This window comes from Pipra filicauda, unplaced genomic scaffold, assembly GCF_003945595.2.
Source record: "Pipra filicauda isolate LSUMZ 115617 unplaced genomic scaffold, ASM394559v2 scaffold240_size1633699_pilon, whole genome shotgun sequence".
Lineage (NCBI taxonomy): Eukaryota > Metazoa > Chordata > Aves > Passeriformes > Pipridae > Pipra > Pipra filicauda.
The window spans coordinates 861,763-873,970 of NW_024104355.1; the positions used below are offsets into that span (position 1 = coordinate 861,763).

The 12,208-nt window shown below is 44.9% G+C and overlaps 1 protein-coding gene across 1 annotated transcript in view; it reads right to left on the reverse strand.

Annotated features, from left to right (window-relative positions):
• GAREM1 (GRB2 associated regulator of MAPK1 subtype 1) overlaps positions 1–10,801 on the reverse strand; it is a 101,033-nt gene extending 90,232 nt beyond the window's left edge. Inside the window, exon 1 of the mRNA XM_027750068.2 lies at positions 10,423–10,801. Within this exon, the coding sequence (XP_027605869.1) occupies positions 10,423–10,543 (121 nt within the window). The 5' untranslated portion in view covers positions 10,544–10,801. The remainder of the gene's footprint in view (positions 1–10,422) is intronic.
• Between the last annotated feature and the right edge of the window lie 1,407 nt (positions 10,802–12,208).

Genomic DNA, 12,208 nt, shown 5'->3' on the forward strand with positions numbered 1-12,208 from the left:
GTAGCCCAAATGCAGGAGCTGCTCAAGCATAGTTTTCCTTGGCTTTGAGAGAACTCAGCATTACAATTTAATTTGCCTCTCATTTTTCTTGCAGCTTGTGTTAAGGATGGAATAAAACCAGCTGGAAGTGAACAAAAGTTCAGCTCTTCTGTGAAGTGGGGTTGCCACCTGGCTGCTTGCCCAGTGGCCTGGCCCACCTCCCCATGCCCTCACAGACCAAGCAGGATTGTGCACACACAGTACCCACTTGTTGGAGCTGCCATTGACTCTGCATTTCAGCTGTGTCCATCCTACCCCTTCTGCTCAACCTGGAAAAATTCAAATATTGCTAATCGGCGAGTAATGCCTCTTCAAACATGGGCCGACTGCATATACGGACAGAAGTTTTGGATCCTCAACTCTTAATTAGGCACATGTTTGGTTTGGTTACATCCTGGAACAGCAAGATTATCTGAATAATATGGGAATACTAACAAGAGGAATGCAATCAAAGCTGCCCCTACATCTTTTCTGATCAAGAACAGTCTTAATTCTAACCACAATTTATTTCCATTGTTTCAGAGAAATCTACACTTAAATTGTAAGGTATAAAAAGAATGGCTTTGTTTTTAATAAAACACAAGGGACAAATGAATAACAGCTCTTAACAGCTCTTTGATAATATTTGTATGATCTTAAGAAGGCACAAAAAAACCCCAAAACAAAAACTCCTCCTGTGAATAGGAAAGCTTCTACTGGTAAGCAACATGCAGAATATAGAGTGAATTAAAAAAGCCCATCATGCCTCACTTGCCCCTTGAGGGCACATTTATCTTTGCCCACAGGCAATTTGGTCTCAAGATATTTTGTTATATATTGACAGAAATCCAAATGGTATTTGACATTGCAACCCATAAGACATGCAACAGAAAAATCTTCTCCTCCAGCTTGCCCTACATTCAGCTGCAGTGCTGTTGCAGCTTTGCTGCTTGTCTAAAGCCACATCCTGAGTCCAGTGGCTGCAGTAACACGTATTTTCATACAGAACCCTATCACCACTCTGAGTCACACATGTGCTGATGCTTTCTATATTTTCCTGCTAAGAGTTTCCTGCTTCACATTCAGAGACTAAGACAGAAAAAAAAGTCTGACCATAATGAAATTACACAAATGCAACTCAGATAAGATCTCAGATATTACTCTATGCATGTGGTTACGGCTCCTTCATAGAAGAAACAGGGCATTTTGACCTTTGAATAAATAGAAGCTTCAACAAAACTTAAGAAAGAAGAAGGAATAATTAAATGTTTTGGAAACCAGTCTTTCAGCAGGGATATACACATAAGATCCTCCTTTCAGCTCAGCACATCATATAACAAATGGATAAGGATTATTATTATTACAAATATACAGCATCCCCGCTCTCATTCTCTAAGTCGAGCAGTCAGTGCTGGCTGAGACAAGAGAGCATTACATGCAAAGCCTACTAACTCACATTTGACTCCTGCCAGCAAAACTCCCTTCACTAAGGTTAAACCAAACAGCATGTCAACATCAAAGTGTAAGACTCCACAGGGAGCGGAGATCCCACGTTAATGTGCGCTGATAAAAACCATCCCCTCGGCAGTGAAGAACACTGCAGAACATCTGCCTCTGTCCAAGAAACACCTTTTACCGCCAAGTCAAGGGAAAAGAAGAGGGCACAGAGCAAAAAGGTAAGGGTATGGAGGGATGGAGAAGCAGAGTTTGCACAGGAACTGGAAGAAGCTGGAGGACACACAGTACAACAGATGGAAGAGGTGAAAGGAAGGACTATCCTAGCTAAAGACAGGAAAGAATAACAGAAAAATAGAAGCAACTCCTTGCACTGCTCTGTTCTGCCACTGCTAGACAGTACTGAATGTTCTACCTGACAGCAACCTTGGAAACTACTACAGATGACCTTGCAACAGCTACTGGAAGCCCACAAGTCCAGGACAGTAGCCTGGGGGATGGAATGAATGAGGTAGATTGGAGCCAAAGGTTCCTTGAACCCAACCTGCCCTGAAGAGACGTACTGAAAGACACAACAGGAAAGCTGGACAAGAAGAGATGATCTGTGTTCATGTGCCTTTTTCCTCTCCCTCCTTAGAGAACTTTCCTTCATCTTCCCACCCCAATCCTCCCTCTTTCATGTCCAAAATGGTGAGGTGCCAGGAAGCAAAAAGAAGAGTCAGTGCCCATTTTTTGTGGGACAAATAAGCAAAATTGCAAGCTGGAACAGCAACAACAAAAAAGCTGTGAACAGCAAAACAAACACAGGAGAGGGGGTATCCAAGCATTTGTGGGTTACTTAGAAATAGTTCCTGGAAGTTAGTAACTTGAGTATTTAGTCTGCATGACTCTTACAAACCCAGCTGCAAGGCTTCAGTCCAGCAGCCCAGCTCATTCAGTGCTCAGCAATAGCCCTGGCTGCACAACGTGGAGTCAGAGGGACAATTCTGGAACAACTGCTTAGGTTACACACAGCTTCCTTCACTTGTGCCCTTGGGTCAGTCTTGGGCACACAGTCTGTACATTCAGGACAGAGTGAAGACTTATTCAGTCTGTTTAGGATAGCTAATCTCTGTACTCCATGCAACTAGCCCATATCCTTCTTGCAGAGGAGAACTCTGTTCCCATGCAGGCTCAAGTCCAGCACTTTGCCTTTGGAGGATGCATACCCCAACACTGCATCCTGGCCAGTGGTTGGTGCTCCCCCCAGACAGTGGCCGCAGCCCCCCGGCCTGTCCCTGGAAACCGGTCACCCACAGAGCCATGTCCTCACCCATGCCAAGTAGACGTTTTGACATGAAGGCACCAAGACAGCAAGGAAAGCAGCACATGGCACACACATTGGCCTGTCAAAGGAGGCTTTTAGTCCCTTACTCAGCTTTTCTTCCCATTCCCCCACCTCTCACTGTAAGAAGAAATGCTCCAATTTCCTTGTCATCACCACAATGTTTTCTCTGCCCATTTCACAAATAGAATTGCAGCATGTTTTGTTTTACATAAAATTTACATTTGAGTCACTAAGGTTCAGCCCTGGCATGAAGCAATTCCAGCATCAACTTCATCAGGTTGAGCTCTCGGGCATCTTCCAGCCTCTGAGACCATATTTAAATCCTTACCCTTGGTTCTCTTTAGGAGCCCAGTAACATTCTCACAGACCAGGGAAATATGCGTGCATCCAATTTCTCCGTGATTACCATAAGATTATAACACCAAAAAAAGAAAAACTCAACGAACAAAAAGGGCACTTTTCAAGCAATTTTGCATTTCTTGAAGGTTTGCACTTCCAGGAAGCTCCAAGTGACCTTCCCCACCACAACAAGACTTGTTGCTTTTCCTGGTAAAATCACATCCACTCCTCTGCTGAGAACACATATCAGCTCTTGTCCATCATGCAGATGCTGCGGTCCCGCACAGGGCTCCTCACACCACCAGAACCCACAGCTCTGGCAGCAATTGCTGGGCACTTCACATCTTCATCATGGCTTGATCCACTCGGTGTGCCTTTTACAGGCTCAGGACCATCTCCCTCCGCACAACAGGCAATCTGAGGGATGAGGAGGCTAGACTCCAAACCCTCCCCGCCACCAGGAAGACACTTCTGCCCCCCCAGCACGCAGCACCAAGCCTGGCAGGGAAATACTCCACGCAGCAGCAGTACAGGAGACAGAGCAGTTATTCTTGCTGGTACAAAGCCCCAGCCAAGCGTGCAGGTGCCCTGGCAAAGCTGTGATTTATTAGTTTTATGCTGACATGCACACCACCTCCAAGACTGCAGAGTAGATGTGGCCCTGATCCTCAGCAAAGACACTCTCTTCAATCTGCTTATACACCTCAATTTTACATTTCTGTGCTAAGCCCTTTAGATGAGCAGACAGGGCTTACAGGTGGAGGCACAGTGAAGTTCACTCCACAAGTTTTTCATACTCCAATGGTATGAAAATTGCAGACCGCAAATGCTACATAAAACTCATTCCAAAGAGAAGTACCATTAAAAGCAAAAAATTTCAGACTTGAAATATTGCCTCACAGAGTTTTATGAAGGTTGGTTTTGAGTCATATGCAATCCACATTAAGATGATAATATTTTCCTATAGGGGAGAGACTTAAGCTTCCCTAATTCAACCAACTTGTTACTCCTAATGCCAAAAGGAAATACAGCAACACCCATGCCCTTTGCTGCTGACAAACCACCACTGGAATGACTGGAACACACTGCAGTTCTTCCCACAACTTCCATCAAATCCTGTAACACCAGACCATGCTGTCGAATATCCTCCAGCACTTTGTCTTGGCATACTCCCTGGAGTTGTCTTTGCTGGGGCATTACAGGGAGTGCCAATTCATGTAATCACCAAAGCCAGGAACACCTAGTTCCAGAACAGCTCTTACAGACAAAGCAGAAAACAACGAAACCCTTCTTTCCTATGCTAGACTTACACCTTTCCTTGCAACAGCAGCATATGATTCATCACACCACATTTGTTTTAAGATTAAGGGTTTTACTAACTGTTCAAGGCACTTTAATACCTTTGATTTTATGTATATCTTGTGCCTTATTTGAAATGGAGGGGAAGGGAAGAAAGAAAAACTCCCATGGATTTAAAGTTATAGCATTTGAATTCCAGTAAAGACAAGACTAATGGTGTTTCACCTTCCAACACCTAAACTACAGAATGTCCAGGTACACACACAAAGGTTTCACCTAACAGAAACAAAACTTCAGAAATTGAAACAAAGAGCTAGTAGTTTCACACCACTAATGACAGAAAAGAGCATGAACATCTATTAAGTAGGCAAGAAATAAGAGCAAGGCAACTGTTTTCCATCTTAACAGCCCTACCACACTACCAAGGGTTAAACAGCTGGGTAAAGAACGCAGAATACACACTACTGCAGATTGAATCATTGCCAACCATGAAAGCACCTCAAAGAAATCATGGATTTTCGGGGGTAAAATGGGTACGCTGCTGAACTCTATCTACCTCACTGGAAGTCTGTGGTACTCCTGGGAATAGGTGTTGCCAAGTTACTGGCCTCCATCTCCAGAAGGGCACTATAATCTTCACAGACAACGTTCGGTAGTTGCAGGTTTTAAATGAATTAAAAGCTTTTTCACTAAAATGTTTCTGGAACACATCTCTGCCAGCAAGGGAGAAAGGAAAAAAACCAAAACCAACCAAAACAAAAAAACAGAATCAGTGGTTAGTGGCAACCTGACAATTGTTTTTTTCATTCAATCGTCTGGATGGAAACAGCAGACTGCACAGCAAAGGAAGAAAGAAGAGGAACCAAGGAGGAGATGCTTCTGAGATTATACTTAAATGGCAGAACACATAGTATAAACAGCTGGTGCTTCAAAGCTTCTCAGCACTTAAGGAAGAAATCAAGCCATGTGGATATAATATCTCTTGAGGATTTTTGCCTTCAAATCAGAGACACTTGTCTGTCTGTCCAATATATGAGAACTGTCACCTACCACACCACAGTACACAAGATGGCCACGCCTAGAGTGGGCAATTAGATCATGGTCATTGCCCAGGGTCTGAGCATATCTGAAACCTTTTTCTTGGTCCACCTAAAAGCTTCGCCCTACCCCCACACGATGCCTTCTAAAGATTTATTCAGTAACAGACTACTGAGACGCCCTGCACTAGCTTCTCAAAAGAAGGAGGTCATTCAAGACAATTAAAGCACAGACAGCAGCATTCAGACCTTTAAAGAGTAAGTCTCTGTGGTTTCGAAGCATTGTTCAACTTCACAGATAACCTGCATTTGTGGAGTGATGCAATGCAAAATTTTCATTATGTACACGGCCACGCTGTTCTTGAGTATGATGTTCTTTGATAAGATGTGAGGGTCCTCGGTTTCCAGATATTTGGAACTAGAATCAGCTGTACAGTAATGTGCTGCACAGAACAATAGGCCCCTGAACATGACTGGGGTAGACAGAGGTCACCACGAAAAAGTTTTGAAATGAAAAAGAGAAATTGAAATAAAATAAATAAAGAAAATCCCTTTGTCCCCAGAAGCAACAGGAGCACAAACTCAGTATTCACCCATTGCTGATACACACAAGAGATATCCTGAGGTAAGAAAGAAGAAACCATCTTTTAAATTTGTTACCCATTTTACAGATTTTTCCTTTCTTTATAGCAACTAATTCTGTCATTTCATCATACAGCACATTTGCAATGCATAGGGAAGAATTTCCTTCAGTCTCAGTGGCTCATCAAAATCCATGATCTCACTTCCAGGAAAGTTCAGCATGATTTTCCCACCATGCAAAGTAGGCAATAATTTCTCTATGACTTGAGAAGTGGTGCTACTATGTTTGATCCCAAGAACACCAGGTTCCATAACATAAACTTTTTTTTTTTTAAGAGCATGCATAAATACATTTATCCCTTGTGAAAAAAAATAAAAAAAATAAAAATCAGAGGACCACATGCCCTCTTACTCCCGGAAATTTTAGCCTTTGTACACAAACTGTGAATTTCTGTGAACTTTTCCAGTTCATATCTATTACCTACTAGCAAAGGCTGGTCTTTACTTGTGGAAACACAGCAAGACTGTCTGGGAAAAAGGGAGTTCCACCAAGAAAAAGAATGACAGACTCTTGGGAGTCTGAAGAGAGCAGTGAGCTTACAAAAAATGCTTGGCCTGAAGCTCAGCTCTATGCAAAGCAGCATTTTCCAGATCTTAACCTTGATAGCATTTCTCTTTCACCCTCCAAAATTATCCTTAGAAAAATAATTACCAGAAATTTAAAGCCCCGAGATAACCACGCACAACGTCGTTTCCACATTACCAACAAGACACAGTCACAGCTTTGACATCAGCTTTTTCTACTGATGGTCTAAGGAGAACCAAGCCAAGCCAAGCCCCACGTGCACCCCTGGTTCTCACAGACCAGCGATGCTCACCTTTTGCCCTCTTGCAATCACCACACTCCGATAAGATCTCTTTCTGCTGAGGGTTCCCACAGCAAAATCTTTTCCCCCACAAGTACCCACCCACAAGTCTCTCACTGGGGTGGGATTCAGCTGTGACAATGCAAATCAGGACTGGGAGCAGAGGGGGGGAGGGGGGTAAAGGACAAGAAAAACACAGCACAAAGTTCACTCCTCTCTTGCTGTTAAAGTCTTCCTTCTTTTCATCTGAAAGAGCCCACTCAGTGAATTCCAAGTGTGAAATAAAGCCCATGCATTTTTTGTTATGGTGTTTAGCAGTTTCGTATTTCAGTTATCGTCTAGAAATATTTGTTATAGAAGTTGGAAAAAAACCCCATATAAAAACCATTTGTTTCATCTCAAGAGTGACAGATTTGGGTTTTTTCAGTCTATTTGTTCAATTAATAGAATAATATTCACCAGCAAAATGTTAAAACACATGAACAGAATAAAAGAAGCAAAATTTGATTTATGAATTAAAGTATCCAAAAGCATAACCTGAAACACCAGTCTTAAATTTTAATACCAAAAAAAAGAGAACATATTTATCATTGACATATTTATCATTTCTAGACGGATAAGGTAGGCACCAATGCCTAACTATTTCCAACTGTTTCTTGATGTAACAACAGACTACTTCCTCTCATACTATCAAGAAAAACCCTCCCTTCTTAGCAGAGGACCAAATTTAGTGCACATAAATATTTCATAACTTCATCCTGTCAAGGAATCAAACTGAATTACTTAAGGGCATTTTTCCAGGAGCCTCACATCCAAGTTCAAAGAATAAAACTGCATTCATCAAACCCATTCTCCCCTTTCAAACTGAAAGGTTTCAAGGTGAAGCAACAGTGAAAAATGGGATCTTATGTGGGTATCATCTATGAACATTACCCACCTAGTGCTAAAGTCCATTAAGAAATGTAGAAACAACACAGTAAGACTTGCATCTTCGGAAGAAAATACGACTCCAGCTCTACAATCCTCTCCTACATCCTGATTCAACAGAAGAAACAAATTCTGGCTTTCACAAAACCTCATAACTGAAACAACCAGCCTAGAAACAACTTACTGCTACAGAGACCAACCACAGAATCAAAAGGTGACTGAAGACAGACATCTACAGGTGGTTTGACTTCCAACAGCACAAAACACAGGCAGTTTCCACTGATCTGGAGAGAAATCCAGCATCTGAAGAGGAGACGAGGCCATTCCTGTGTAAATGAACCCTGACCCAGAGACAAGAGCTGCACCCTGATAAAACTGGCACAAGAGCTACTTTGTTAGCAGAGGTAGCCTTAAAGTTCCTAAGCATTGGATGACCCACATTTGGATTCGACTCTGCATTTATTTTTTTCAGTGTTGCACCAAAAAATTCTCTGACAGAGCTCCACTTGTTAACTTTGCAAGACAAGGGCAGGGATGCAGAGCAACCATCCATCGACAGCCCGTGCTCCAGTCAATTCCACAAACATTGAACATTCCTAACTTTCCTCCTTGAGAAGACTATGCACTGATTCATGGTTGCTTTCTCTTACTGAAAGACAATCTCCTGTGGAAAAAGGAAAAGTGTTCTCTTCATATCACCAAGACCATGGCGTCTGCGTTCTTTATAAAATATTGATTTGTCTGCCGTCTGCAGTCCCAGAAGTTAAAAGTACATCTACATGAGTAGGTAAAACAAGACTCAAGAGCCACTCAACTGGTCAGACCTCAACCAGCTCCAAGTTAAAGCCCTTCACACAGAGCTATACTTGAGCCTGCCTCCTGGTAAGGCTTAGTGTGGGGTTGAACCACTACTTGCAGGACACCTATACCAACATCTGCCTCCTGTCTGGCCATCTCAGGGCATGGACAAAAGAGCTCAGGTCTGTCTACATCCACTTGCCTGTGCATATGCTCGAAGTGTAGCATACGGGATAAAAAAGCTTTTGCCCAAAATCCGCACCATCTTCATCTCCTCAACAATACGGAATATTCCCATCATCAGGTCCAAACCAAGACCCCTCCCCCCCCGCAAAAAAAAATTAAAAATTGCTTGCTTCAAAATCCATAAACTTTCTCCACCTACGAAGCTTTCAGGTCCCTTCCAATGAAGCAAGACAATAGGAATGGGGAGATTGGGAAGTATGAGACACAGAGAAGGAAATTAATAAGTCATCAATATATACATCCTGTTAAAGCCTGAATCACTGCCAGGAACCTCAAGTAAATTGACAGCCTTAAGTGCAGTAACTGGAGGCCATCTTAGCAGTGTCTAGTGACAGAAGGTATTACCACGAGGTAATAACATACCAGCTTTGCCATTCTCACAGGACAACATACCTTTGACAGCACGAAAAACAGGCAGATGCAGTTAAAAAAGCAAAAAGCTTTTCTTTAACCTGCTCTCAGAGTGCCAGCTCTGAGGAAGCACTACAAGTGAAAGGAAAAGGTACTGCATAATCAAAGGACAAAGTCAAAAATCATCACTGGATTATGGACACTGCAGTTAAGTAATAAACCAGTCCTAGTCTTGACCTGCATATGGGGAGTAACAGAGGACAATGCCTGTGCTCATTTTTAACTTTTCAATTGAATATAAAACTTGATAAATCAAGAACCGCTCTGTTACATTGCATTAGTACATGGTGAGTTCACAAGCTAATGAATTAAAAAGCCTGGAAATTTTTCCCAATTTGTGAGTTATCTTCTGCATTCCTTTAGAGAGTTGGATAGTTTTCACGGAGCTACCATGCAATGCACATATACATTATTACAAAGCAGCTGTCTGAGCCTTCATAAAAATTTCCCCCTCTTTCCCTAATTCTCTGTGCAGACACATTACTTTCTAAGACACGGATCTAGGAAAAGTAAAATGCTGCTGTCATAGCTGTTCTGTCAGGCTTGTTTCTTATTTCCTGGAATAAACAAAAAGCCGCAGACTTGGAAACCACAGGTGAGACCCAAGTGAACTGTAACAAAAAAAGTTATCTGGAGACTGTAACGGCTTCTTACGTTACTCCCCTTTCTACAGGTCCGTGGCTTTCTCAGTGCAGTGTAACACTTGGAATTTAGCCCACTTGGCTACTTAATATCCCTTTTTATTTGGCCTTGTAGCATCACTTCATCGCAACACGGGGTCTCCAGTGCTGAAAATGCCCTTCTACGCTTAATTTGGGACTGCGAGGACCTCTCTCAGTAGGGCAGGCATCTGACAGCACACAGGCTCCAGCGAGCTCCCCTACACACAGAGGGGGGTATATTACCCAGGTATTTTAATGCAAAGCAACGCACGGATTCCGACGCAAGCCGAAGCCTCGCACCGAGACGCGGTGACGGCAGATGCCAAGTTCAAGGACCGCACGGGAGCACTCCCGGGAGCTGCGGGAGGAGAGGGGGTGCCCCCGGGAGGGGGTCGGGCAGCCCGCCCCGGGAGTGACCCCGCCGCCCGCCCGGCCCCGCTCCCCGCCCCACGCACCGCTGTCCAGCCGGGCGATCTGGGGCAGCCGGTAGGTGCTGACGAGCCGGTCCAGGGGCACGGCCACCGCGCTCCACTTCACGTCCTTGAGGCTGCAGCCCAGGGGCGGGCCGGGGTCCATCTTCCCGGCCCGGGAAGGGAGGGGAGGGAGCAGCCAGACAGGCAGCGCCGGCGGGGTGCTCCCACCCGGGGGGGCGGCTGCCAGCCGGGAGGGCGGCGGAGCAGGAACGCAGGGAAGGGAGGGAGAGAGCCCGGCTCGCTGAGCGCCAGCCGCCCCGGGACACGCGGGGCTAGGCAGAGAGGGAGGCCCGCCGGGCGCCCGCTGCCGCTGCGGCGGCGGCTGGTGCTGCCTGCGCGGCTGCTGCTGCTCCCGCCGCCCCCCGGGAGCGGCTGGGGCCGCCCGCCGCCGCCGCCGCGCCTGGCCCAGGAAGCGCCATCCCAGCACTGACTAATCAACAGGGTGCGAGCAACGCCTGCGCAGCTGCCGCTCCTCCCCGCCGAAAAGGAAAGTGCCGGGCTGCCCGCCCGCCCGCCCGCCGGGCGGGAGACACCGAGCGCCGGAGTCGCACTGCCTGTCCCTCTCACTCCACCCTCCGACCGCTCGCCCGACGTGCAGCCCGCACTCCCACTATGCATCCTTTGGTTTCCACCTGCGAATCATGCACGTCCGTGTGAATTCATGTATACAGAGCAGTGCACAGAAGTCACTGTTACAGCACATGCAAGTATTGCATATATTGCGTATTCAAAGGTCTGCAGACCATGGGAAAATGTGTAATCAACTACTCGTTCCCTCTTCAAAGTGGCTTGTGTGATGAAGTCTTATATGATCTTCACAAGATATTTAATGTTATCCTTTTTTAATGCATTTTGATCTCCAGACTGCCAGACTGCAGAAACTCTGGGAAATTAAACCAGAAAAGCTAACTCCTGTGTGATTACAACTGTACTGTGCTTAAGTTTATTTTGTTCACTTCTGTGTCAAAACTGTTTATTTTACTGCAGTAAACTTGGCTACATTTAAGGCTGTACTGTTGACTAGAAACATAAAAGTGCCTTGCAGTGATTAGTAAAACGACTGACAACATCCACAGCCAGCATCTCTCTCCAGACTCCATCTTCTGCAGTATCTATCTTTGAGATCATCAGGGATGTCAGAGCTCAGGGAAGAACTGCGGTACAAAGAGCCCTCCTGCCACTTGCCCTTCCTCAGGCCCTGGATGAAGGGCCAGACACTGCTGCGTGCCTTTGTCACTGCTCGTGCCACAGCACTGCCAGCACAAGGAGGGCTGAGACAGATACGCTCTTGTTCTGCTCTGCTGCAGAGACTGGGAATTTATCCATGGTCTCCATGATGAAACAAAGACTGTGGTAGCCAGTCAGCACTGAAGATTACAGAAAACCCAAGTTATCTTGCCTTAAGTGGATCTGGGTTGGTTTGAACCTCATCCTGCTGTGGGTCCATGCTTTAGCTATACAGTTGGACACTGGGTTTTCCCAGCACTATCAAAAACCTTCATTCTCTACACTCAGTCATGCTGCTGTTAGATCCTCCCTACCAGAATAGTTAGCTTTAACAATTTTCAAAAATTTAGCTTTGAAAATACACTTCTTTTTAAAGTAGTTTCCCTTTTACAAAGTTCACCAAAAACTTCAGTGAATTAAGCTACGGAAGTGCAAAGTAATGCACAGAATCCTGGAATGGGTAAAGTTAGAAGGAAGCACAGGGGTCGTCTGGTACAACCTCCCTGTTCAGGCACGGTCATCCCAGAGCACATTGCACAGG